The sequence below is a fragment of the Corylus avellana genome, chromosome 4 (assembly GCF_965113065.1).
Source record: "Corylus avellana chromosome 4, dhCorAvel1.hap1.2, whole genome shotgun sequence".
NCBI classification, from domain to species: domain Eukaryota; kingdom Viridiplantae; phylum Streptophyta; class Magnoliopsida; order Fagales; family Betulaceae; genus Corylus; species Corylus avellana.
This window is the reverse complement of record NC_142493.1, coordinates 30,662,467-30,687,709: the sequence shown is the minus strand read 5'-3', so window position 1 is coordinate 30,687,709 and position 25,243 is coordinate 30,662,467. Positions and strand designations below refer to the sequence as shown.

Sequence of the window (25,243 nt, the reverse complement as noted above, 5' to 3'; positions counted from 1 at the left end):
CTGTGTGTGTAGGCACTAGAGTGAAAACGACGTTGTCTCCTAAACCCTTTTTTAAAATTGATTTTTTTTTTTAAAAAAGGGCATTATAGTAATTTACCATAACAAAACGACGTCGTTTTGCAATTTCCGTCAAAACTGACGGTTTTGACTAACGGAGTGGCCAAAATGCAAAAGTTTTGTAGTTTGAGGGGCTACTTTATGACTTTTAGAATATTATGGGGCTAAATCAAAAACGTCTAGTAGTTTGGGAGGCTTTTTTATATTTTTTCCCTAAAATTTAAATGACCCAAACACATAAAGCTCTATATTTTTCAATTTATGAAAAGAAAAGGTAAAAAGAATGAAGAGAGATACACTTTGAAAATCAAAAAGGGGCAAATCACCACCTCTTGCTAGTCCTTAAGCACTCGAAAGGAATAAGCATCATGTGTTATGGGATATATTCCATAGCTAGGGGAAGATGCTTCATATTCGTCTACTTTTCCCAATAAATTGAAAGGAAAGCGTTTGTCTTTCTCAAAAAATTTCAGCTGGGATGCCCAAAGCTACCATTGGAGAGCCATGCAAAAGGGGGTCACTTTCTAAAAAGCGAAGGAAGATAATCCACATACACTTGAAGCAACCCAAAAGAGCTAATATTCCATCAAAGGTAGTGGTTCAATGGCTTAAAGAATTTCTCAAGTGGTCAGGACATGTACTAGGGCGTGAGTTTGAATCTCTGCAATGGAAAATTTTCACATATGCCTGATTAGTATTAGTCACCTTGAATTCACATTGATACTCTGGTAGGGCTGAGTCAGGCTATAACTCAGTTGAACTTGAGGGAGTGCCTGCAGTTCTCACCGTCTAGGCCCCTCCTGTGTGGCTTTCAGCAGGTAGATGCTACTATGATCACGCTTAGATAGGATAGCCACAATTAGTCTCCCTAGTCTGAGCTAATATGCAATTTTTTTGAGAAACTTCTTACTTAACTAAAACCGTCCACTTGTTCATGCCCTCGGTAATATGTCGAATATGCTTTCGAAATCAGGGGCGGAACCACTTCTTAGCTTGGGGGGCTGACCCTCCAAGCTATAGGGTGGTCTCAATATTTTTATTATTTTTTAAAAATATACATTTAAAAATTAACTTTTGCCCCTTTAAGATTTTTTTTTGTTTTTTAATTTTACCTCCTTAAACTAAACGAAATAGTTTCATTCTTGTTCGAAATGATACATATACTTTCAAATATTTCATTTTAAATGCTTATTTTATTTTATTTTTATAATATCGCAATAAAAAGTACCGTTAATGTGAAATATACACATTAATTCGTTCTCAAACGAGAAGTTTTCCATTAGTTTAGAGTTGGGTAAGGGTTAAACTTTTGAGAAAATACACGACAGTCCACAGACAAAGAAAAAGAAAACCGCTAGTACGTGTTTTGAAGTTTCAAGGGGACAGGAAATCAACAAATCAAGAAATCAAACGGTGTCGTTTTCACACTTTCAACATTCTTCTACTAATTGAATTAAAAAAATAAAAAAGAAAAAAGAAACATTATTCTTCTACTAATTACTTCGGTAATAATAAGCAGAGCTATTTTATTTCTGCCTTCTTCACCTGTGCGTAGGGCGGGAGACAAAGATCTGCCTGTATTTTTTTTTTTTTTTGTTTGTTTCCTCCCCCTTTTGCTCCTCTCACTCCTAGTTCTCACCTCGCTCTGATCTCTGCGATTCCATAGAGGTAATATTAACTTTCCGTCTTTTTCTTCTTCTTCTCCACTCCCTCTCTTTCTTAGATTTTTTCTTCATCTTCTTCGTTTGCTGATCTGCTTTTGTCTGCAACTTTTCGGTTATTCTATATTTTTTCTCTAGATCGCTAAGCCATGCAATTTCCATGGATCCGAATGCTTGTGGTTGTCTGTTTGATTGCATTAACATAGCGGTTGATCTACCTGTAGGTGGTTTCGCGGGTTGTTCCGAGACTCAATCGAGGACTTACTGGGAAGAATGGGGTATATAGGGTCGCATGGCATAGCTGCGCTGCACAGGTACAAGTACAGTGGCGTGGATCACTCGTACCTCGCCAAATATGTGCTCCAACCATTCTGGATTCGCTTCGTTAATTTCTTCCCCCTTTGGATGCCGTAAGTACTTCGCTATTTTGATTTTACTCTAGGTGAAGTTGTATGTTGAAGACCATGCACGTACATATGATTTGTATTGGAATCTTTGATTTAATGATTTCTAAGCTATCTGATCTGATGATATGGGGTCGTAATAAAAGGCGGAAATGAACTTATAGAACGACATGGATATATGGTTTGATATGTCTACTGGTGTCAGTGTCTCGATTCTTAGTTGATGTATTGTTGAAGTCTTGCAATTGCTAGTAGAGGATTATATGTCAAAAATGAGTAGGAAAAAAATGGTAATTTTGAATATCAGAATACAAGGTTCAGGCTTGATGTCCATTCTGTTTCCCATATTCTGATTGGAATTTTCTGACCTTGGAAAAAAGAAAATATACAACTGAGTGAGAACGCCCCCATTTAGCACTGAAGCTGGTATTGTTTGTTGAATTCTTCCATAGTAAATACGTATGTGGTAGAACTTGAGAGTTTTGGTTTGATAGTGAAGCGTTCTTGGGGACTTGAAGTCTTAAACCAAACTTGGAACACTAAAATGTAAATGAGTAAGTACTAGTTTGAGAATTCGGGATTTTGTGAATGATGAAACAAATACAATTTTCACCTTTATGTCCAATCGGAACTCTTTTTCAAACAAAACACACAAAAAAAAAACACCCTCTAAAACACATTAACAAACATACTAGTTTCTGATGGTATTCCTTCATTGGACTTGTTCTTGATCCCAAGTCATAGACTTTTGGATTTGTCAGTTATCTTATTGTTATTGCAATACCAATTATTTATTTGTATGGCGGGAATGCCTTCAGTTATTGTCTTATAATATCTCTGGCTTTTAAGATTTTCAAAGCTTTACCCACTTTCAGTACTTCTATCAGTCTGGTTGTAATATTTTTTGATGAATAAATTTCCTCTCTGCAAATTTTAGTATTTTTTTCTTACTGAGATGTACTGACTTTTCCGTTTTCCATTGATCTTTGCATTTTGCGTTTCGGGATCTTTTACAAGTCCAAACATGGTATAGCAATCTTTGCTTCCTCTTTATATTAATGCATCCATTTCTAACTTTATTTTGATATAAATACTTCATGGCTGTCACTGACGGAATACTCTTTAACTTTTGTCAGATAACACTTATGGGATTCATGTTCCTACTCATTTCTGCTTTGCTTGGCTATGTAAGTGAGGGTTTCCCTGATATCATGTTTTTAGTTTCGTAATTTTTAGGTTCTCCTGTTTATAATGCCAATTTTCTGAGAACCAAAAACTATTTAAACTTTGCATTTAACATTGTACACTTCTTTTCAGTACCTGGTGTAGCATGATAAGTTAAAAATTTTGCTTGAAAATTGTGCTGGAATTTTTAGTTAGTTATTTGTCTGTTTCTGGTATGAATGGTTGTAAAGTTTTTGAGTCTTCTGAGCTTTATGGAAGGCTTCAATGTCAAGCTTGTCCTTCTTGACTCCTTGCCTTGCACATTTTTTTTTTTTTTTTTTTTGAAGGAGAAAATATATTATGGGAGAATATACTTTATCTATGACACACAAAAAGAGATATCTTAACATGGCCAAGTATCGAGTGCCACCACTTGTGTGCTTTGTGCCTCAAATGCATGCACGTGTTATGTGATAACCAAATATCCATGTTACTTTGTATGTAATTTTTGTTGGAGTACTTTGTTTTAATGCATTTTTAATCCCCAATTGGCTAACTGTTAATTAGACAGAAAAGTTGGTTTAAATTTGTTGATGGGTTGCAAACAAGATACTCTTCACAAACATGTGGATTGTGTTTCAGATGTTCATGAATTTTATGAAAAGAAGTGTTTTGTTTTAGTGCACCTCTAACCTGTCTGAATTCTTGATATATATTTTTGTTTCAGATTTATTCACCTCGCTTGGATTCAGCTCCTCCAAGATGGGTTCATTTTGCACATGGATTGCTACTTTTTCTCTATCAGGTCTCTTTAAAATTAATTCAAACTGTGTATTCATGTTGTTTCTTCCAAGCTTGTTGTCATATTTTATGTATATCGGGCATACTTCTCCTTGCTGAGTAGGATGAAAACATTAAGACACTCAGCATACAATATTTTCTTCATCCAATTTCCTGTACTTTTATGTATTACTTTAGTTTCAGTTGTTCGGCTGTTTTGCTTGATGATCTATCTTGATGACAGTTGTACAACTGCATTGGATATTTTCACATTCTAGTATGCATTCAGTGGTATGAAATGCTTAGTAGTTGTGGAAAAACTGCTGCTGCTCGACAGCTATAGAGGTCTTGTTTAAATTTTATAGCTATGCAAATTAAAAATTTTAATCCAATTTCATTTTTTCAATTTTGAATCAATGTCCTGATAAGTAGATAACCTTTCTGTCTTGCCCTTTGAGATGTCTTTATATTGCAAATTTTTTATTTGGCATATCATTTTCTTTTTCATTGTTCTTTTTAACCTTTCTCTTGTTCCATGTCAGACCTTTGATGCTGTTGATGGGAAACAAGCAAGACGGACAAATTCCTCAAGTCCATTAGGGGAGCTTTTCGACCATGGTAGTATACTGTTGTCATGTATAGTCTTTTTTTTTTCTTTTTTTCTTTTCTTTGTAGACTGAGTGTTAACATTGATGAATAATGGTCTTGTCTTTCCCTATATTTTGCAGGATGTGATGCTCTTGCTTGTGCAGTATGTATCACCATCTTTGGTTGTCATTGTACGGATCTTAGAAGATGCATCACCTTTATCTTTTATCATCTTTTTTTTTTTTTTTTTTTTTTTTTCTTGAATATAGTTTGAAGCATTGGCTTTTGGGAGCACCGCTATGTGTGGCAGAAATACTTTCTGGTTCTGGGTGATTTCAGCTGTTCCATTTATTTGTGCAACATGGGAACAGTAAGTTGTCTATTGATACTGGTTCATTATTTATGAATGTTATTCATTACATTTTTCCTAGCTTATTTGATCTTAAAACTACAATAGTATTTTCTGTATTGATTGTATCTATAAGAAAAAATAGTGCTTTATAGTTTTGGACTTTTAACTTTCTTGCCCCCTTCTCCCAGGGGTGAGAGCCCATGGATTTATTTTGTGGTGTTGTTTGGTTGTTGGGGGGGGGGGGTGGGGGGATGGGGGGTGGGGGTGGGGTTTCTATTTAAAGTCCTTGCAGTTGTTCACTCTTTAACCGTGTATGATATTTATGGACTTAAGCCATGCCTCTGGTTTGTGGGTGATTATAGGTATATGGGGTTTACTTTATAGAGGCGGGTCCAAATGCCCCTGCTTTAAAGTGGTTCCATGTTAAAAAAAAAAAAAAGAAAGAGATCTGTTTGCCCTTTATGACCCTTTTTTTTTTTTTTTTAAGAAAAAAAAAATGTATCCGTCCTTTCTATGTGAAATAGTACTATTGGAATTATTGTTTATCCAATGCTTTCCAGAACAAGTTTATTTATTGTTTATATATGTAGATTTTACTGACCGTTGGATGTCTCATTAGTAGTATTGATATTTGTATTCTTGATCCAGCTATTTCACCAATACCCTTATTCTTCCGGCTATCAATGGTCCTACTGAGGGTCTCATGCTGATATATGTGTCTCATTTCTTCACAGCCATTGTTGGTATGCTTCTGCTACCAATGTTTTTTTTACACTAAGTAATGTGCTTTTGTGCACACACGAATAATGTTCTGAAACTTTATTTAAAATCCAATACTGCGTAATCTTCTTTAGTGGTTCTCTTTTGTTATTTGCTATTTACCCTTTCATTCTTACTCGAGTTCTTAACTTTTCCAGGTGCTGAGTGGTGGGCTCAAGAATTTGGAAAGTCTATACCCTTATTAAGTTGGGTACCATTTATTCATGGTAAGGCTATTCTTTATAAAGCTGAAGGCCTATAACTCATTAGTTTTGGAACTGAAAAAAAATGTATGGAGCCTGCTCAAAATTCTTGCATAATATATTTTGGATGCTTTAGCCCACCAGAATGTTTTTATTATGAGATGTGTTATTTGGGGTTTCTTTACCCGAAAGTTGTATCTGTTTGCATTAGATTGTGTGTGCTCCTTAGGGTGTCTCATTTTTCATAAACTCTGAATTAAACATTTCCACAATAATTTTACTTTATAGCAATGTCTTTAAATGTTTTTTTTTTATGAGATTTATATTGGTAAGGTCAAGGGGAATGTGATATTAAAGGGACGGAGATTTTATATTTGGTTACTGTATGCCTGTAAACCAATTTCATTTAGGTTGTTTTGTCTTGCTAAATATTGTGGTATTCGGGAAATAAATCCTAAAGATTTTTTTGTGTGGGCTTCACTGGAAACTGCTATAAAATTGCCTTACATTTCATTTTTTGCTCTTTTGTTGACATTTTTTGTGTAGTTGAAGTGTCATCTTTCATTGGCATGGCTTGTCATTAAGACATTCATTTGAATGCATAAGCATATTTTTTTTCCTATAGATCCCAATCTGGTAATATATGCAGATGATTTTCTTTCATTTATTCCTTGCCTGGGTGTCCTTCCCAATTTTGCACTGCTTCCAGCCTGCGATCTCATATATTATTCCTTCATTGATATGGCGGCTACTTGTTGATTTGTCAGGATTTTCTTTTACCCATTTAAGATCCCAGAACTTCCTAAGTTGTATTACTTTTGCTGGAAGAGTTTAATCTACACCATCTAATTTTTCTGTTTATTTAGAAGTTAACATAAGGAGCCTTTTCGAGACATTTCATGATATTCAATTGGTGATTCATCTCTATTTCCCAGGCTCCACCACTCCTTAAATTCGCAATTTATACTTCTTGATTAACTTTTATTCACTTTCTCATTTTTATATCCTTACTTTTTTATTTCCTGCTTGATGATTGTCAGTAAAGTCCTGCCTTTGGCACTTTTTGAAGTGTATTGTGTTTTCATTTTTGTTTATTTCAGAAATCCCCACATACAAAGCTGTGATATTTCTGATGATCATTTTTGCTGTTATTCCAACAGTCGCATTCAAGTACGTAGATCTCCATACCCTAAATTATTGAAAATCTCCTTTTCCTCTTTGGCATGAGTAGCAATTTACATCTGACATTTTTCTGACTCATTATACATTTATTATGACTTGCTCAACTTAAGATTCACTGTTTCATATGCAACCTTCAAGTTCTTTCCTTTTATGATAAGCTTCAATGGACTGGAGTTTCGGCACAGTTTTTTTTTTTTTTTTTTTTTTCTTTCCCCTGGGCTGACACCAATACTGTTAACGTATGGACATGGATCATATTGCTGTTATTGTTGGATGATGGGAGGGTGTATGCATTTCTGTATTTCAACCTTCTAGACATAGCAACCAAGAGTGAATTTACAAAAAATTTATAACAAAATGAAGGGAAAATTATTAAATTGGTCTCCGGAGTTTGGCCTTGTACCAAATAAATCACTGGGGGTGCAAAATACTCGTATAAATCATTGTGGTGTGCTTCTCTATCAAAAATGATCCCTCAGTACAAATTCTAGCCATTAATTTTTCGACATAATCCTTTTGAAGTTATAATTGTACCCTCAAATAAAATTTTACCAAAAAAAAAAAAAAAACGAAAGAAAAGAAAAGAAAGAAAAAGTTGGTTTACGAGTGGCCACCCACCCCCAGAACCAGCCTCTAGTGGTGCCTGAACCACCCCCAAGGGCTTGGGGGTGTTAGAGCAATCCTAGAATTGATCGTTGGGCGTGTCTGAACTACTTCGAAGGGCTATGGGGGTGGTTTAGCCACCTTCATAATTGGCTGTTGGGGGTGGCCAATCCACTTCCAAGGGCTTTGGGAGTGGTTTGACCACCCTTACAACTGGCTAGAAGGGTTGGCCGACAAACCCCAATTCCACCCTAGAACCAAGCTTTTTAAAATAGGCTGTTGGGGGTGGCCAAACCACTTCCAAGGGCTTTGGGAGTGGTTTGACCACCCTTAGAACTGGCTAGAAGGGTTGGCCGACAAACCCCAATTCCACCCTAGAACCAAGCTTTTTAAAATATATATATATATATATATATATATATATATATATATTAATTTGAGGGTAAAATTGTAGTTTCATAAGAGCTTTGCCGGAAAAATGGATGGAATTTGTATGGAGGGATCATTTTGATACAAGGACATTACATGGATTTATAAGATCATTTTGAAACCTCGGATTTATTTGATACAATGTCAAACCTCAGGGACCACTATAGTAATTTTCTGTACGATGACTTACATTTGTGTGTTATAGTGTTGATGGTACAAAGTTCAAAGTCCAAAGGATTTGCCTGTTTCCATTAGAGCTCGCAGGTATGACTTAATATTGTTGTTTGGTAAAGATTAGCTTAGATCTTTCTTGTTTTGTGTTTTATTTTCAGTGTACACAATGTTTATAAGGTAGTTCAGGCAAGAAAAGGAAGCATGCTGCTAGCATTAGCGATGGTAATACTACAACCTATTGGATGCACACCTCTTACCCTGTTTGCTTATAATAGGTGTAATATTGTTTTCTTGTTTCTTTTCAGCTTTACCCTTTTGTTGTGCTCTTGGGAGGAGTCCTTATTTGGTATGACTCAAATCTGTTTTATGTTTTATACATTTTTCTCTTTTTCACATGCGTTATGGTGTACATGCTGGGATTGTTTCTTGATGCAGGCATTATTTGTCTCCATCGGACATAATTGGGAACTATCCACATTTAGTTGTGATGGGAACTGGACTTGCTTTTGGTTTCCTTGTGGTGAGATATCTGTGGTTCAATGTGACTATCCATTCAGTTGAACTTTTTTACTTTCTTTCTTTGAATTGCATGGCTTTGTTACTATAGTTATTATTATTGAAAAAGCCAGCTATCTACCAGACTTGGTGGAGAGTGAATAGGTCCTATTTTTGGGACTAGATTGTGGAAAGGGCTTCTTTTATACTCAAAGGTAGGGCCGGCAATTTTGACACGACCCGCGAATCCGACACGAAAAAACAGGTATTGGGTTTGGGCTAATCGGGTTCGGGTCGTAATCGGGTCTACCCGATTAAGACCCGAAAATTTCGTGTCTGGCGGGTCGACCCGCCAGACCCGGTTTTTTTTTTTTTTTTTTTTTTTCCCTTTTTTCTGGACCCGGCGACCCGGTTTTTTTTTCTTGGTTTTTTTCTGGACCCGGCAGCAGCTCACGCACGCTGGCACGCACGAATCTCGCCTCACTGCCTCAGACTCCTCACGTCAGTCTTAGTATCCATGGTTGGAATAAGACTTTTGGTATACAAGGCATTAGCAATCAATTTTTTTTCTATAAAACTGAAGGGAATCTAAAGCAATCATCTCATAAATATTGTCTAATCCAGACAGCAATTGCTTTAATTTTACAGCTGTATCAAATTCTGCATTATATTGCACATCCTTTTAGTCTTTCTTAGGAGAGGTAGATAATTAAATGTAAGCAATGAATTACAAAATGACAAAATTAAATAAGCAAATGATAATTGTTAATTGTAGATAAAAATTAAATAACTTTATTTAAGTTGAAAAAAAGAAAAGTGGTTGTTGATTAGGGGGAACACAGGCTACACGCGCTGAGATGTGTATGTGAACGCCAATTGATTTGTGGATGTGAAACATCAACTGAATATCCAAATTTCAATGGATGGCTACCGACCCATGGTGGATGCCTCTCTAAGCATTGATGCCATTGTTTGTTTCGGATAGCAAATTTGTGGTCTTTAGAAAAACTTTACTGTACTTTAGTAACTTTACCTTATCGTTGCTAAAATGAAAATCACTTAAATTATAACTATTCTATTATATTACACATTTTGATAAATGTATTTGCACAATTAAATAAGGGTCTTGGTCTTCTATGGCTCTCATGGAATTCAAAAATATTGAGTCTTGGCCCAGGGTTGGATGCTAAAAAAAATGTCTGAGAATTTGTATCTTTGTTTAAATTAATTTTTTAACACTTTTGTTACATGTGGGACTAAATTATAAGTGGACTATTTTAATAAATGAACTTACTTGTTTTAACTTTTAACTTTTAAGTTTAGGTAAAATTATGAGTTTAGTAATTTATTTTGGAGTACAATTTGTCAATTACGGTCACTTTCCATTTTTTTTTTTTTTTTTTCTTATTCTTTATTAAAGCCTTTAATCTCTTAGAACTCAATTTTTTGCATTGACTATATTGATGTATAATGTATTAGTATTATGTTAATGGTGTAAACTTTCTCTCTCTAGACGAGAGACTCTCACTCTAGAATTCTCCTAGTTTTCTCTAATTCCTCTCTAGCGGAGGCGCGTGCAGGCGCGTTTCCGCTAGACCTAGGTTCGGGATCGTGGGATGCGTTTGCCATGGACAGGATGGAGCGAAGATTTGCTGTGGAAGCTAAATCGTTCTCTTTTTTGGCGAAAGTGGGCAAGCCTGAGTTGCGCTTGGAAGAAAAGAGAAAAGGGTTCTCTGGCTCTTTTTCTCTGAGCCTCCGATGTTCCGATTGGCTGGCGGACATGGTGGAGGAGGCGCTAAAATTTCAAGGGTCGGAGTTCTTCGCCAAATCATTTCGGGAGGATGAGATGATTTTGAAGATCCATAAGGGCTGCAATAAGGCCGGTCGGTTTTTAGTGGCCGGGGTCTTTGCTGATGGTGTTCGGAAAGGGGTGATTTGGCTCCCTGAGGGCCGTGAAGGTTGGGGTTGGCGCTGCTTTGTGGATGAACTACGGAAATTTTTGGTGTCTCTCGCAGCGAAGACGAAGGGTTTAGGGGGTATACCGAACGCTATTTCGAATCGGTCCTATGCGGCGGTGCTGTCCGAGGATTCTGGTGATGTGAAGCCGGTTGGCGCTCAGTTTCCGATGGTGGGCTGTCCTGAGTTGGTTAAGGGTGGTGGCGGCGATCCAGCGACGAAGTTGATTAGGGTTGTGCGCTCGTTGAAGGCGTATTTGAATAATCTTAGGGCTGATGTGATTCGGGTCTTCTCTATCGGACTGGGCTTTAAGCCCAATTCTTGGTTTGAAGGCTCTTGGGTTCCTGGTCGTTGGAAGAAGCTTCTTGCGAAGCCTGGGCCTGTTCTGGACCGGGCTTGCTTTAGGACGGGCCTGAAGCCTAAACTTATTGTTGGGTTTAGGCGGAGAGCTGGACGCAAGTCTGCTTCTGGGATTCGTGCGGGTCTTGGGTCTGCCCTATCGGAGCAGTCGTCGTCGCTGCTCGTTTCTGCCTCGCCGTTGTTCAATCCGGGGTCTTTTCCGGCGACTTCTGTGGTCTCTAACGCAGTGGTTCCCGCGGGTGCGGCTGCTCATGTGATGTCGAGTTTGGGTTCTTCGTCGGAGGGTATTGGGTTTGCTTCGTCGGCAGGGTCTGGGTTTGCTTTGTCGGCGGTTTCTGGGTCGACCTCGCCGGTGACATCTCCGGTGATTCCTTCATCTGCTGAGGCTCCTGGGTTGTCAGTGCAAGACATAGCTCTGGGCGGTGATGATTATCTGTCTCACAGGGAGACAGGGGCCGCGATAGCTAAGCGGGGGGACAGAGCCTCGGATTTTAAGCGAGTGTCTCCTGTTCATGCCGGCTTCCAGCCAGTCCATGCCGGTGACCCTCCTTCTGACCCTCTTACCTCAGCCCTTTCCTCGTCTGCTGATTCTTCCGCAGGTGTGTTAGTGGCTGAGGCTGAGGAGGTTTCTGTCCCTCTTTCCTCGCCGACGCTCACCTCTGATGCCATTGTTGATTCTGGTCTGAACAAATCACAAAAATGGCTGATTGAGTCTTTTCGAGAAGTGGTTAAGGACGATGTCACGCATATGGCAATACTGAAGGACTTGGAGGTGTCTTTTCGTCAGGCAAGCAAGGAAGCTCGTGAGGTGTTGTCCCCTGAGGAGGAACAGAATTTGGCGTCTATGAAGAAAGAAATTGAGAGGTTTTTAGGAGGACGTGTCTCGGTCCCGCCCTCTTCTACACTATCATCTGGGCAGATGGTTCTGCCGGAATATCATGATGCAAATTCTGCAGGGGCGTTAGCTTTGGGAGAGAGGTTACGCATGTCTCTGGGCAGTGGGGTTCCTATATATAAGCAAATATTGAGATACTACCGGAGAGCTAAGAAAGAAAGAGGAACTCGGGTGAATGATTCTCTTCTTCTTGAGGCGGTGGAATCTTTTAGTGCTCCGCAGATACATTACCAACCAGTTGCAGGGTTTGTTGCTCAGGCTTCTTCAGAGGTTGCACACGGTCAGGTGGCTATAAGAAAGCCTGATTCTAAGAACTCTAATCCAATGAGGGGCTTTCTACGGCGAGGGTTTCTTAACCCAAGTCCGAAAGAGATAAGGGAGTCTCAGTCTTCATCGCATGTGGCTATTAAGGATGATGAAGTAGTGGGTGACAACTCTTCAGTCTTGGATGAAGCCTTCAAGTTTGGGGAGCTGCCCCCCGATCCCCTTGATTGGGGGTTGGGTTGCGGTGAAGAGGAGGATCCATATTCAGCGGATTTTCTTCAGGTTATGGACGTCGCTCGGCCTAGGGCTAAAGGAAAAAGGCCTAGGAATAAAAGCAAACGAGAGCTGTTTAATTTAGAAAGCTCTGTTAACTATGGCAATGCTAGTGCGTCGTCCAGGAGAAGGAAGGGCAGGATTATAGTGTCATAGTCTTTTGTGAAGGGATGAGGGTGTTTGGTTAGTGGGCTTTGCGTTGGTGTGTTTGTTTGAGGGTTTTTGGGTGGTGGTTTGGTTTTTTTGGGTGGGTGTGCTGGGGTTTTGCTTTGGGTTCGCTTTGGCCCCCTTTGTATACTTCGTGTGTAATTAGGGGCGCTTCTCGCTTTTCTCTTTCTTTAATAAAACTTCTTATTACTTATCAAAAAAAAAAATGTATTAGTATTATTATTACAATTTTGAATTTTAAATTTTTTTTTTTAAAAAAAATTATAGTTTAGGGTAATCGGGTCGTGTCTACCCGTTTATACCCGGTTATTTTAAACGGGTAAAACGGGTCGTGTCGGGTTACCCGGTTATTTTCGTGTCGTAATCGTGTCAAACCCGATTACCCGTTTAGCTAAACGGGTCGTGTCTGGGTATAGGCTAATCGTGTAACGGGTACCCGCGGGTCCTAACCGGGTCGTGTATGGGTACCCATTTTGCCACCCCTACTCAAAGGGGTGGTAAAACCCTTATCGTGCATAGATGACACTGCAAGGTACCGTCGGTAGTTGCAGTTTAAAGATTGAGGGTGTATTTATGGCTTACGGCATTCTACCCTGGTAGGAGGCATGGTTGGCCTGTATTTTAGGGTGTTCAGTACATTTTCCTCTGAAAGCTACAGTATGTGATTGACAACAGCTATAATATAGGGTAAATAAATAATTTACACAAATGTATACATTCATTTATTTTCCACCTTTGTTTTCTGGTGTTGTAATGTCCGCATGGTAGCAGTAGTGTGTTTGATAGTCTTTTTTTTTTTTGTAAGATTTTATTTTTTCCCTGAGCCAGAATAAAATTCCTTATCCTTGTTGCTTAATTATAACTTCTCGAAGTATTGCTGAATTGTAACTGTTTTGGCAGGGAAGGATGATCTTGGCTCACTTGTGTGATGAACCAAAGGGCTTGAAAACTAATATGTGCATGGTATGTTGCATTCTCATACCAAACACCTTTGAAATTAGTTGGTAAATTGAAATTTGGTCAAGATTACCATTCCCCCCCGCGGGGCCAGGTTTTTTAATTCCTGTTGTGTTTTCTTTTGTACTTGCCCATGCCCAGAAGGGGGAAAAAAGTCCTGGTCATTCCATATATTAAAAGCAAAAGGTCCTCTTGAATTTGCTTATAGTGGTAGGGTTGTGGTAATGGAGTACCATGATAGAATGGAGCTGCAGGGATTTGGTGATGCATTTAGAATACTTGAGTGAAATATCTGGTAATGCCAGTATGTTGTGATCACAGATTTTAGTAGTAATAGGATTGGTTTCTAATTGGGTTGATTTACTGCTTGACCATATGCCTGCCCATCCAGTGGCATCCTGAATTTTGTGGCTTAAATTTTACTTGTTTTGGTAGGTATATGATTCAAAGCTGAGTCAGATTTTGTCTTTAATTTTCAGTGGTACAGGGCTCCTCGATGTGTAATGTAATATACCTGTATTAGATGTTTGGGTTTTGTAATTTTGCTTGTACTTTATGGCTTGACATGATATAAACATGGCTTATTTGTCCAGTCCTTTTGTTGGAAACTAGAAATTTGAGAAATAAAAATGGGATGTTGGTATCTGTCATGTTGAAGTGCTGCAATATTGTTATGAAGAAGCTCTTTTCCAGCAAGCTCAAGACTGATGAATATTTATGATTATTGTTAGGATGTACTTCCCAAACTCCAATGCAGGGTGTTGTTATTTTAATATTTTGCGACTGTTATCCTTGGTTGACATTGGAATTTATTTTAAGGTTGAGTTAAGTTATGATTCACAATATGCCAATGGCCTTTGGGGTGGTATGTGAGGTTGTGGTATGAAATGCCGTTGGGTGATTGAGTTAATTACTAAGCAAAAGGAAAAAAGTTGTGATTCACAATATCTATTACTTTGTGCAGTCACTGCTGTATCTCCCTTTTGCCATTGCAAATGCACTCACAGCCAGACTGAATGATGGGTATGTTGTAATTTATTCTCTTTTTTTGATGAATGTTGTAATTTGTTTTCTGTGAGCTGAATAGCAGACTTGTTCCATTCTTAATGGTTTTGGTTCTATTTTATTCATGAAACTTTGTTCTTCCATTGTGGCAGAGTTCCTTTAGTTGATGAGAGGTTTGTTCTTCTTTTTTACTGTCTATTCTCAGGTATGGTGACTTTCACCTTCTTATTTTATTTTATTTTTTATGCATATCATCAATTTTGAAAATTACTTTTATGTACATTTTACAAACTCCAATTTCCATTTATTTGCTTCAAATGCAACGAAGTTCTTGCTGAGCTTAAGTTCTGGAAAAGCATATTAGGCATTTGCTTTGACACTGTTACTATTGCTTAGAGATTTATTATTGTGATTTTGTGATATTCTTTCTGTTCTTTGCCTGACAAACCTCTTTTACTGAACTCAGGAGGACTCTATTTGCACTTTGCTACATCAGTCGTTCATGAAATTACAGCTGCCTTGGGAATATATTGCTTCAGGTGAGAATACCAGCCACAACTTTAGAATTTCACATTTCCTTTTTTTCCCAACTTGATTCAAATAAGGTTTAGATTGGATTAGTGTTTTTTTTTTTTGAAATCAACTTCTTACTTCGCCAATAACAGTGTTGAAACTACATATTCATGAAAATAAACGTCTTTACATTGGTATCAGTATCGCAATTAGCATTTAACTATAGTTTATTAATATAATGTATCCTGCAGTATTTAAGTTTCAGATCTTCCCCTGTTGTGGCTTTACATAGAGTATGGCCTTTGTTTCTAATTATGTTTTTTTTTTTTTATGGTTGGTCAATTACAGGATAACCAGGAAAGAAGCTTGAATTTTGGTGGTGTTTTCTTCCGGATGTCCTTCCCAGGTTCGCCCATCTTCCTTTTTGGTGGTTTCAAATCTGAATGATGCAGCTACAACGATTTTTTTGGTTATTATTTTTTATATAGCATTGATGACATAGTTGTCATTGGGTTTTAGCATTGAAGGTCTACTTTAATCATCCTTATTTTTGTAATAGATAATTTGTTTTCGGAATAGAGTAGGCGGGTTCAGATATGTAAACTCGTTAAGTGTAATACAAGCATTAGATGTTTGTAACATGTGATGTGCGAGCATGTGCATGGGTGCTTTTTCCTTTTTTATGTCATAGCAGAGAGAAATTTGTAGGTCGATATCCTTTCTATTGGATGCCTATTATATCGTATGATTTTTTTATAACTTTACAATATTTTCCTGATCATCACTTTGCCTTCAAATAGGTTCAGGAATAAAATAGATATTCCTTGGAATAGTTGCTCTATTGTTTGGTTTGTGTATTATTTTTGAAAATAACCATTCCAACCTCCTTCCTTGCGCCCACCCAAGGAGCTAGGATAAATAATGTTTTAAGAGTTTGGGTATTTTGGAGAATTTAAGCAAAATATATTCAATTTCAGTTAAAAAGTTTGGTTATTCATATTTTCTCACCAAACACGAATAACAATAGTTAATTCAATTCTAGGTTTTTTTGGGTGGTCGGCCCATTCCAACCATACCCTTGAAGTGGCCGACCACCCTCTTGACGGTAAGGGAGGGGGGGGGGGGGGGGATAAGGGATTAGCCTCTCCTTAGGGGACTTCCGACTACGTGGTCAAATTCAGGTCGTTCTCATTCAAAAAATTTGTAGAAAATATAAACCCGATGATCAACGTTGAGTTTCATCAAAAGCAAAGCCATAAAAACATATATATATATATATATATATATATATGAATACAAACATGACAAATAGAGAATCAATTCCACGTATTAAAAAATTTCAAAAAAAAAAAAAAAAACCTATTATAATATTTTTAAAAAGAAAATTGCTTTTACACTTATTTTATACTCCCATACCATATATATATATATATATATATATATATATATAGGAAGGTATTGGGGGACACGTGCATATAGAAAGAAGCGGCGAGCCGCCTAGGGCAAAGAACGTCCTTGAACCAAGTCCTTTTCTTCCCTGGCCAGCCATGTCTCTGGTGCGTTTCAGAAGCGCTAGGCAATGTGTGCGCTATTGCCACTCCCTAACACGCTGCCACACCTTTTCCCGTCGTCACCTAAGCACATCCGCCGCCGAGCCCCACCTCCTCGTCCCCGCCTACAAAATAGACTCTGGCGAGCAACACTTCTTCTCCGTCCCAGTCCTCCCAGACTTGTGTTTGGGACCCGCCACTTCAGTCTTAACGCTCAAGACTGAACCCATGGGTCTCGCCTCTTCGCAATATCTCAATGGCTTGTTCTGCTTTCACCATGCTGAATATCCCTATTACTTTGGGGGCCCAATACTCGCATACAATCCCACTACCCAAGAAACCATTAATATTCCTCTTGATCGTCCGGGAAATGACGCTGCAGAAACAACTTGGAACATCACGACGCACTTTGGGTTCGACCCTTCAACCAACTCGCACAAAGTGCTCCGTATTCGGTGGACCGAAGCGCTTCCGGAGTCGACTCCGAGGGCGTTTAAGATGAAATTTAATGTTTTGACGCTAGGCAAGGAGACTATGTCGTGGAGAGAGATAGATCCTGTGTTGCCTTTTGACTGTGTCAAGTATGCCAGTGGCGGGAGAAGTGTTTGTCTTAATGGCGCAATGCATTGGATTCACCGGTACGGGGATTCTATCGTTGCGTTCGATGTCAGAGATGAGAAGTTAAGATTAATCCCTTATCCTGATGGGTACACAGAGGGTGTAAACCCGTCGGAACTTGTACGACCGGAACGGCTAGTCGAAATTGGTGGGTGTTTGGCTCTGATAACTTCAGAGGGCAGAAACGCTTTAGAGAGCCCATGTTTTGTTGAGGAACAGATGCTGGAATTGTGGGTACTAAAGGATTACCACAATCATGTGTGGGTTCAGGAGTCTATTCGGTTACCGTTCCGATGGGATGATTCAGGTCGGCCTTGTCCTATTGGGACTTTGCCAACGGGCGAGGTCTTGATGAAGCCGTTTTCTTTGTACAAGAGCCCTGCCTGGGTGCTTTTCTACCATAGAGAGGAAAAATATTTCAAGAAGGTTGACATCCCGGGCTTGCCTGAATGGGTGACTTCGGGCCTGCGCACTCTCAAGTTCGTTCATTGTTATGTGGGAAGTGCAGGTCTTACAAACGGAGTAAGTAATGAACCACCACATGGAGATTCGAATAAAGACAGCAAAGAGAATGGTTCTTCTTAAGAGGGCCTTTGGATGCTTGATGTAGTGTAGGCGTCTCTCTTTTCTTTTGCATTGCTTAGCTTTGGAGATGGCTTCTTGTTGGTTTTGTACCTAAACAGGTTTAGTTATGTCTTATTATCTAGCCCAAAAAAATGCCAATTTAGAGTATTATGAATTAATTTATTTCTAATTACGAGCAATAGCTTCTTGTTTTCACTGTTGTGGTTTTTTTTTTTCCCCATAATAATTCCTTCGAGTGCTTAATGTGGAATGTGAAGTACTCCTTTATTGATACTTGTTTGTCTTTGTGAGTAGTTGCCCTTTGTTGCTGGGTTGGTATTGATATGAAGATGAGTTTTCAATTTTGATTCTCTTCATGTGAAGTAGCATTCCTTAAAATTAGTTGGCTATGTCATCTGCTAAAGGATATGCATTTCTTCTTGATATGCATTCCAAAGTATTCTTTCTGGTAACATTAATGTAGTCCAAATGATAGTGATATCATTTAAGAGTTCTTGCTCTTTTCTGATGATTGCTTTATATACACTTAGCTCTTCGTTTTTCAGGTTAGTTGCAACAGTTGGTTTAGAGAAATTGGGTTTTACCTAATCATAGAACCTCTCTAGTTATGTTTATATGATTAATTACATATCCAAAAGATGAAAATATATTTTGCAAAAGTTTAAGAAGGCTGTCCTGGTTATGTTCTAAAATTATAGGCCTCTGAGGTATTATTCTTGTTTCTTGGTCAGGTGAGGTATTATTCCCCTTTTTTAATGTATAAGAGGTATTCTCATTAATGGTGGGGAAATAATGATATTTGAGTCATATTCTGTTGGTTATGGTGACTTCGGAAGATTGAGACAAAATTAAACACCAGTTGTGCTGCAGACCAGAGCAGTTGACTGGAGGTATATCGGCCAAAGTTGGAGACCTGCTTTTGAAGATTTTTATGTGCAATAATCTTTCCCCTTAATGACTAATTTAAGGCATTAGTTGCTTAGATATGTTTTGGCTTAAGATGCATTGGTTGGTCTTCCCATCTTAAGCCTTCTATTTGGGTGACCAGATGGATGATGCTTGTTTTAATCCATAGATAAACATAGGTTCGAAGAAAGGTGGAAGAGAAGCAGGCAAGTCTTTTCTCTTGGATTTCTGCATTACTCTATACATCTTTTCTAAACAGAAACTCAGTAGATGAGGGTGTTTAGAAGCTGTAAGGAGAGAAAAAGAATCCGATCTAAAAGCCATAGAGGAACATAATGTTTGGTACCATAAAAGAGAGCGAGAAGTCGAAAAAAGAAAAAAAAGAAAAGAAAAGAAAGTTGCAAGCGGAAGGTAAAAGAGAACCTTCGTCGTCTTTTTCTTCGATGAACCTTTTTGCTTAGCCATTACTCATCTTAAAACCTTGGCTAAATTAAGCATCAGAACTTCCAGCGCAACTGAGAGAATTGTAATGGGTTTTGTGTCTGAGTACGCTAAGAACGTCATGATAATCGCCAATAACTTTATGATTTGACTGCCAAGGTTTTGCACTAAAGCAAACGGGAAAGGGAAAATTTTGTGAATTGTGGTGATTGATAGGTTGCATGGCACATTAAAATCAATGATACTTTTTTCCAATAAGGTCAGACCTAAGCACAAACTGGGTGACAAGAGCAATCGGCAACAGGAAAACCTGAATGCTGTTTCAGTTCCTGTCTAGGGAGATGTCAACGATCATCTTGTTCAGTTCGAAAAAGTCCTAGCTACAAACATTGTCCATATTAATTATTCATTGATTTTTTTCTTCTTTTCCTCTGTTTTTGCTAAGCATCCATCCAGCTTTGAAGTTTTGTTCTTACTTAGGAATTGGATACATGAAAATTCATTATGCATGTAGTTTTGTTTACGGTAGTGACTTATGGTGGTTGCAATTTAGATATCAGATATATTACCAATACAAGACTAACAAAAGGCTTAAACACATTTATATAAGAATGATGCTAGAAACTATATTTTTATCTAACAACTATCTCACAATGTTGACTTAATAGACATTCTCAATCATTTATTGAATCGGTCCTTATTAAAAAAAAAAAAAAAGATGTAAGGGTCGGTTGGAATTACTGCATCAGCATTGTGAGATAAAAATGTTGTTTCTAACACTTTACATAAAGATCAATGAAGTTAAATACATATACCGAATCTAACCCAAACCTAGCTATTGATTTTTTTTTCTGACACCTTTAACGTATGGTATTATATAAACTGAAAATGACTCAATGACTTAATGCCTCAGATACAATTATACAACCCTCTCTATCCATCTTGGCAATCCCAGTGAAGCCTTCATCCCAAGCCTGGTAAGGAACACAGAATACAAAATGTGGAGCAAGAATGTGAAGCATCCACAATTCAGTAAAACCTAAAAAAAAAATAAAAACGAGAACATATTAGTCGACAAGTAATTAAGGGGATGGGGGAGGATGTTGAAAGTACAGGGTGGAGAGTTTAGGATACCAAGGTCGCAAATATGGCATATATCACATTCATCGATGGAATTGTATTAATCCCGGTAGCAGTGAACAGGAATGTAAGAGAAGCATGAATATTTATGGTGATCTACAAGCAAATGAAAGAAATCTGTGAATGAATAGCAGGTACTCAAATTAAAACCTCAGAGGTGAAAGGACTATCAATTACCAAAGCAAGTATGTTTTCTCTTAGCAAGAATGAAGTTATTAAGACATATCCCACAGCACCAATTGCTCGAACCTGCATATATAAAATTCTCACTGTCAAAAGAAATTTGGAAATAGAAGGCAATGTTTAAAAGGTGTAAAGAATTCAAGGCAAAGTGGAGCAAAGACTACGATTGTGCACAACAAAATTGAAAGAGTCCAATTTGCTCCCGACCTGAGAATATGCCAAAAACAAAAAACCCAAGATGTTACTGCATGACTTTTGACTTGTCCAGAAATCGAAGATTCATAGATTTTGCATAAGATAAAGGAAATGCAAAATTAAAAAGCTAAAAATAACCTCAAAAAAGTAGTCCATTGCTCATCAAAATTACCAGAACTGACTAAGCAAACTAATCTAAGTCACTTGGCACTGGGTTCATATGGTTTAAATGTTATCAAAACGATATATATATATATATATACAAAAAACAGAAGTCCCCACAAAGTTGTAAACCATGAATAGGGACCAAAAAAACAAACAGATTAGCAAAACTTTTACATAATGTTGTACCATTTAAGAAATTTTGTAAGTAAGTGTGCACATTGCCCAAAGAAGAATCATCAGTACTGATACACAGTGAGCATCGCATACCTCCACAAATAACCCATTGTGAAGCCAGCTATTCCATGCTTAAGCTGCAGAAGAGGAATATCCAAAAAGTAGGTCAGTTACACTTAAAAAGTAGGTAAAATTACCAGCAATTATGCCCCCCCACTCCAAAAAAGAAAAAGAAAAGAACAGAACCTAGCTATCCCAAATAATGGAAGCTACGATACATGCATATATTCACAAATACACATACATACAGATATATAATAAAAGAAACAAAACATGCTTTAACAAGGAACAGAAACTACAGTATAAGTCATTTCTCTTTACAATTTCTTCAAAAAAAAAAAAATTAACATTAAAAAAATAATTTAAAACGCATCAAAAGTAATTAAAATTTGAGCAAGAAAACAAGTTCCTGGAAAGTGAAAGCTTTGAATCTATAATATACTAAATTTGTAAGAAAACTGCAAGCACAGAAACAAAACAAGGTATGTTAGGCAGAAGGGAAGCTTACCAGATAGGTTAAGGCTTTCACTGGACCAGACAAGACAAGTAATAGCATGGCTGTTGCCACCTACCAAGAAAAGGAATCATTTCCATAAAGTTTATAATTCCATGATCTATACGTTATTCTTCCAAAAAAAAAAATATGCTGATCTTTTAATATGGTGGGAATAAATGGGTACAAACCATAGTTTTCCTTCCAGCTGCAACGCCCCATCTCATTGAGGAGATTACTATTGGCAACGAGAAGACACAGCCAAAGTAATTCTGTGGAAAACCATATCTTATTGAGAAACAATGCACGGCAGAATGCATAAGCAGACATGAGACACTTAATGGCTTCTTATACCAAACTGAAGAATTCTATTAAAATAGAGGGGGGATTAAAAAAGAAAGTTGCTTGCTAGATTTATGTTTGTTTGATCTTGTATGTACAAAATTCTGTTTTGTTCAGGTCACAGGCTTGTGTGCCGCTACTTGCTTCTTGTTTCTATTTTGGATTAATACCAGTTATTCAAAAGAGAATATGAAAAATGAATTTTATACCAAATCAGTAAGTTACTACCAACGAGTCATATATAACCACCAATATGCAGCCAGGAAATGACAAGAATGCCTATTTATAACAACCAAATATCTAACCAAAGAAGCCAGAAGAACCTAAATATCTAAACTAAATAGCCAATGCAGGGAAACAGAAATAACCCATGGAACATATACACATAGAAAATTGTTCATCACACAGAAAGTCAGCAAGTTAAAATTGGAATACGTATAAGTTTGTACTAACGTGAGAACTATATTAACAACCAACAAAAAACAAAGCTACAAAATTCCATATCCATCCCTCTATTTTTCTTTAAAAGAGTCAGTACCAAAAGCACCAGAGAGGCGTAGATTACAACATTAACAACACAAAGAAAGCGAAAATTTCACTTCTTTAACTAAATTGACGAAGACCCATTTTTCAATTTAGCCCCACAAACCTCAATAGCGAGAGAATTGCTCAAGAAGTAGACCAAGCCGGTGAGCGCGGCGAACATGGAGCACTCCACCAATGCCAGTGTCTTCCGATAAACAGCGCCGTTTGGAGACAAGTCTTCCAGCTCCGGTGAAGCTTTGGTGTAGCCTCCTTCATTGCCAGCAAACGGTGCTTCAGCTTTCGAAACCCTAATCAATTTGAAGGTGGGATAGGAGAGAGGGATCGGGAAAGAGAAGGGGTAGGGTTTGAGGAAAACTGTGGGTTTGTGAGGGGTTGGAGGGAGGGGTAGAATTGAAAATTTACGTGGGGTGAGAGAGAGGTGGAGAGTGGTAGTTTGGGAAATAGAGAAAGATGGAGGGGGTTGATGAAGCTTGAACGGAATCATGGGGATGAAACACTGGGAGCTCTCAGAAAATGTGTGTCACTGTAGCCTGTAGGTATGAGAGAGCGGGAGAGTACTCAGATGGAAAATTGTTGTGTGTGTGTGTGTTTGGTCTTGGGCCTGGTAATGGGCCTGGCCGAGTCCTAGTATGGGGCCTGGGTCTAGGTTGGGCTCTTGAATTTTAGTTTTGGTATTTCACATGGACTGTGTTTTAGTTTTGCTATTACATAGATATTATTGATTACCCAACAAGCAAAATAAAAGATAAATTAAATATCTCTCTTTCTTAAATTTGGACCATTAAAAAAACTATTTTACTTAAGAAAATTTCAAAAATAGTAATATTATACCCACAACTCTTTTGCAGTTTGTTTATCAGTAGTATGTGATTGTAGCCAAATCATCTACCGGAAAAAAAATAAATAAATAGAATTAAAGGTCGAGATTTCTTACGATTGAAGTGTAATCAGACAAGTAATTAAGAGAGATATTGAATATACTTCATGTGCCCGAGTAAGTTTCGAATGAATTCCATCAACAACTTCTCATAATTGCAGCCGGTCGTGCAGATTACAATTGATCCCGATTCAAATTCTACTCGAGCATGACTGATTCAAGGTCAGATCCCAATTTCCAAGAGAGTTTATTTATGTGCAAACGATTGGGATGAAGTTGGTTCCAACTTTCAATGGGCAAAAAAAGTGGTGGATTTTGATTTTGATTTTGGATGAACCAACATTTTTGGCATTTGACTGCAAGGGGCCCCCCAGGGAAGTGCACGTCAGACAACAAACATGCTTGTAAATCTGTGAATAAGCTGTAATTAATGATGAATAAGATGACCCAATGTGATAGAATTGCATAAGCTTATGATCCCGAAACATTTTGAACTTGTCAATTACTGCAAAGCAACAAAATAATTAGTGAGCAGAGAAGAGGGATGGAAACACCATAATTGTCACCATTTTGAAATTTAGTAAATTAATGCATAACACCCCCTCCCCCCCTCTTAACAATTGTTTATGTCCCCCAATGATGCCTAGGGATTTTGCATGCGTGTTGCGTGCAACTTAGCCATCATGTCTCAAGGCAGACGTGTCTCTGCCCGTTTTATACCCTTTTTCTTTCTTTTTTTTTTTTTCTTTGGGAGCCAACTCTATGTTTATTGTTCCTTGCTTAAATTCAATTTTAGTATTGGATTTGAAATCAATAAAATATTAGTTAAATAATTAAATTTATATTTATTTTTTTAAAAAATAAATAATTAAATATGATATCCAAATATTACTCAATTAAAATTTTATAATTTTTCTTTCATTTTTGCCATAGGGGTAGAGTAATTAGTGTTTGCGTGTCGTATTTGAATCGTGCTAATGTATGCGTATAAGTTTATAATTCAACTCATTTAATTAAATTTGTCAGATCATTCGACCATAATTTACTGATTTCGTACTGGGTTTGTATTATGTTGAAGCATGAGTATAAAACTATATACGTCAATTATAATCTGACTCATTTAATTAAATGGATGAAACTCATCAAACCCTAAATTGCTAATTTCATATTGAAATTTATGTCAAAATATGCCCAAAAAAATAGCAACCCTGAACATGTTATATATATATATTCTGCCTGAGATGAACCTGCAATATCATGGGCACTCAAGCTGTCAAGCATGACCTATGAAGATCCTATTTTAACTAAAAATTATGTCACCTCTAATACAAAATACAAATGTTTTAGAAAAATCTTGTAAATTTACCGTTTAATAACTATATCAAACATATTGATCGAGAGAAAAACAATAATATATATATATATATATTTTTTTCAAGTAACAAAAAAACATTGTGATGAGATGAGATGAGACTAACTAAATTGGTTTGGGGTTTGGGATTTGTGATTTCTCTCTTTCTCTCTCTCTCCCTTTCAGCTTATGAGTTGCACAGTATGTTTATGCCCCACCAATGGCATTACTTGTAGAAGCTAAAGACTGGAAGGATGAGCAATCAAGTAAGACCACTTGTTTTAGTCCAATCATGGCAATGCCACGTAACATGCTGTAACCAAGATAGATGTGAGCAGCCCACTCAGTAGAAGGTCCCACAAATTTTTCAAAATG

The 25,243-nt window shown here is 37.5% G+C and overlaps 3 protein-coding genes across 5 annotated transcripts; 2 read left to right on the top strand and 1 right to left on the bottom strand.

Annotated features, from left to right (window-relative positions):
* The first annotated feature begins 1,603 nt into the window (after positions 1–1,603).
* LOC132177332 (choline/ethanolaminephosphotransferase 1) lies at positions 1,604–15,883 on the top strand. 3 transcript variants are annotated; one of them, XM_059589601.2, is made up of 19 exons: positions 1,604–1,725; positions 1,943–2,128; positions 3,140–3,149; positions 3,259–3,309; positions 4,014–4,091; positions 4,609–4,684; positions 4,795–4,817; positions 4,924–5,024; positions 5,655–5,749; positions 5,924–5,992; positions 7,069–7,138; positions 8,515–8,578; positions 8,662–8,702; positions 8,792–8,876; positions 13,668–13,730; positions 14,689–14,747; positions 14,882–14,934; positions 15,196–15,268; positions 15,591–15,883. In XM_059589601.2, exons 2-19 carry the CDS (start codon positions 1,992–1,994, stop codon positions 15,610–15,612), a joined length of 1,170 nt encoding a protein of 389 aa, XP_059445584.2. In that variant the 5' UTR covers positions 1,604–1,725; positions 1,943–1,991; the 3' UTR covers positions 15,613–15,883. The 3 variants fall into 3 exon arrangements, with proteins under 3 accessions (XP_059445584.2, XP_088371473.1, XP_088371472.1); XM_088515347.1 differs by lacking the exons at positions 1,604–1,725; positions 1,943–2,128 and having other exon boundaries at positions 3,106–3,149; positions 14,882–14,902; XM_088515346.1 differs by lacking the exons at positions 1,604–1,725; positions 1,943–2,128 and having other exon boundaries at positions 3,111–3,149.
* Positions 15,884–16,715: 832 nt separating this feature from the next.
* Positions 16,716–18,190, top strand: LOC132179035 (F-box protein DOR-like). The gene has a single exon (XM_059591653.1). It carries the CDS (start codon positions 16,790–16,792, stop codon positions 17,993–17,995), a length of 1,206 nt encoding a protein of 401 aa, XP_059447636.1. The 5' UTR covers positions 16,716–16,789; the 3' UTR covers positions 17,996–18,190.
* Positions 18,191–20,069: 1,879 nt separating this feature from the next.
* Positions 20,070–23,176, bottom strand: LOC132178635 (uncharacterized). Its single transcript, XM_059591106.2, has 8 exons — positions 22,744–23,176; positions 21,944–22,024; positions 21,768–21,827; positions 21,293–21,336; positions 20,830–20,872; positions 20,660–20,731; positions 20,477–20,578; positions 20,070–20,381 (listed from the first exon to the last, which is right to left on the bottom strand). Exons 1-8 carry the CDS (start codon positions 23,122–23,124, stop codon positions 20,262–20,264), a joined length of 903 nt encoding a protein of 300 aa, XP_059447089.2. The 5' UTR covers positions 23,125–23,176; the 3' UTR covers positions 20,070–20,261.
* Between the last annotated feature and the right edge of the window lie 2,067 nt (positions 23,177–25,243).

Coding starts and splice junctions, on each gene's coding strand:
- LOC132177332 (XM_059589601.2), top strand. CDS start 1,992: ATGGGGTATATAGGGTCGCATGGCATAGCTGCGCTGCACAGGTACAAG. Junction 4,092..4,608: donor TGCTACTTTTTCTCTATCAG/GTCTCTTTAAAA, acceptor GTTCCATGTCAG/ACCTTTGATGCTGTTGATGG. Junction 5,025..5,654: donor ATTTGTGCAACATGGGAACA/GTAAGTTGTCTA, acceptor TTCTTGATCCAG/CTATTTCACCAATACCCTTA.
- LOC132179035 (XM_059591653.1), top strand. CDS start 16,790: ATGTCTCTGGTGCGTTTCAGAAGCGCTAGGCAATGTGTGCGCTATTGC.
- LOC132178635 (XM_059591106.2), bottom strand. CDS start 23,124: ATGATTCCGTTCAAGCTTCATCAACCCCCTCCATCTTTCTCTATTTCC. Junction 20,732..20,829: donor CAATTTTGTTGTGCACAATC/GTAGTCTTTGCT, acceptor TTATATATGCAG/GTTCGAGCAATTGGTGCTGT. Junction 20,382..20,476: donor ATGCCATATTTGCGACCTTG/GTATCCTAAACT, acceptor TTTTTTTTTTAG/GTTTTACTGAATTGTGGATG.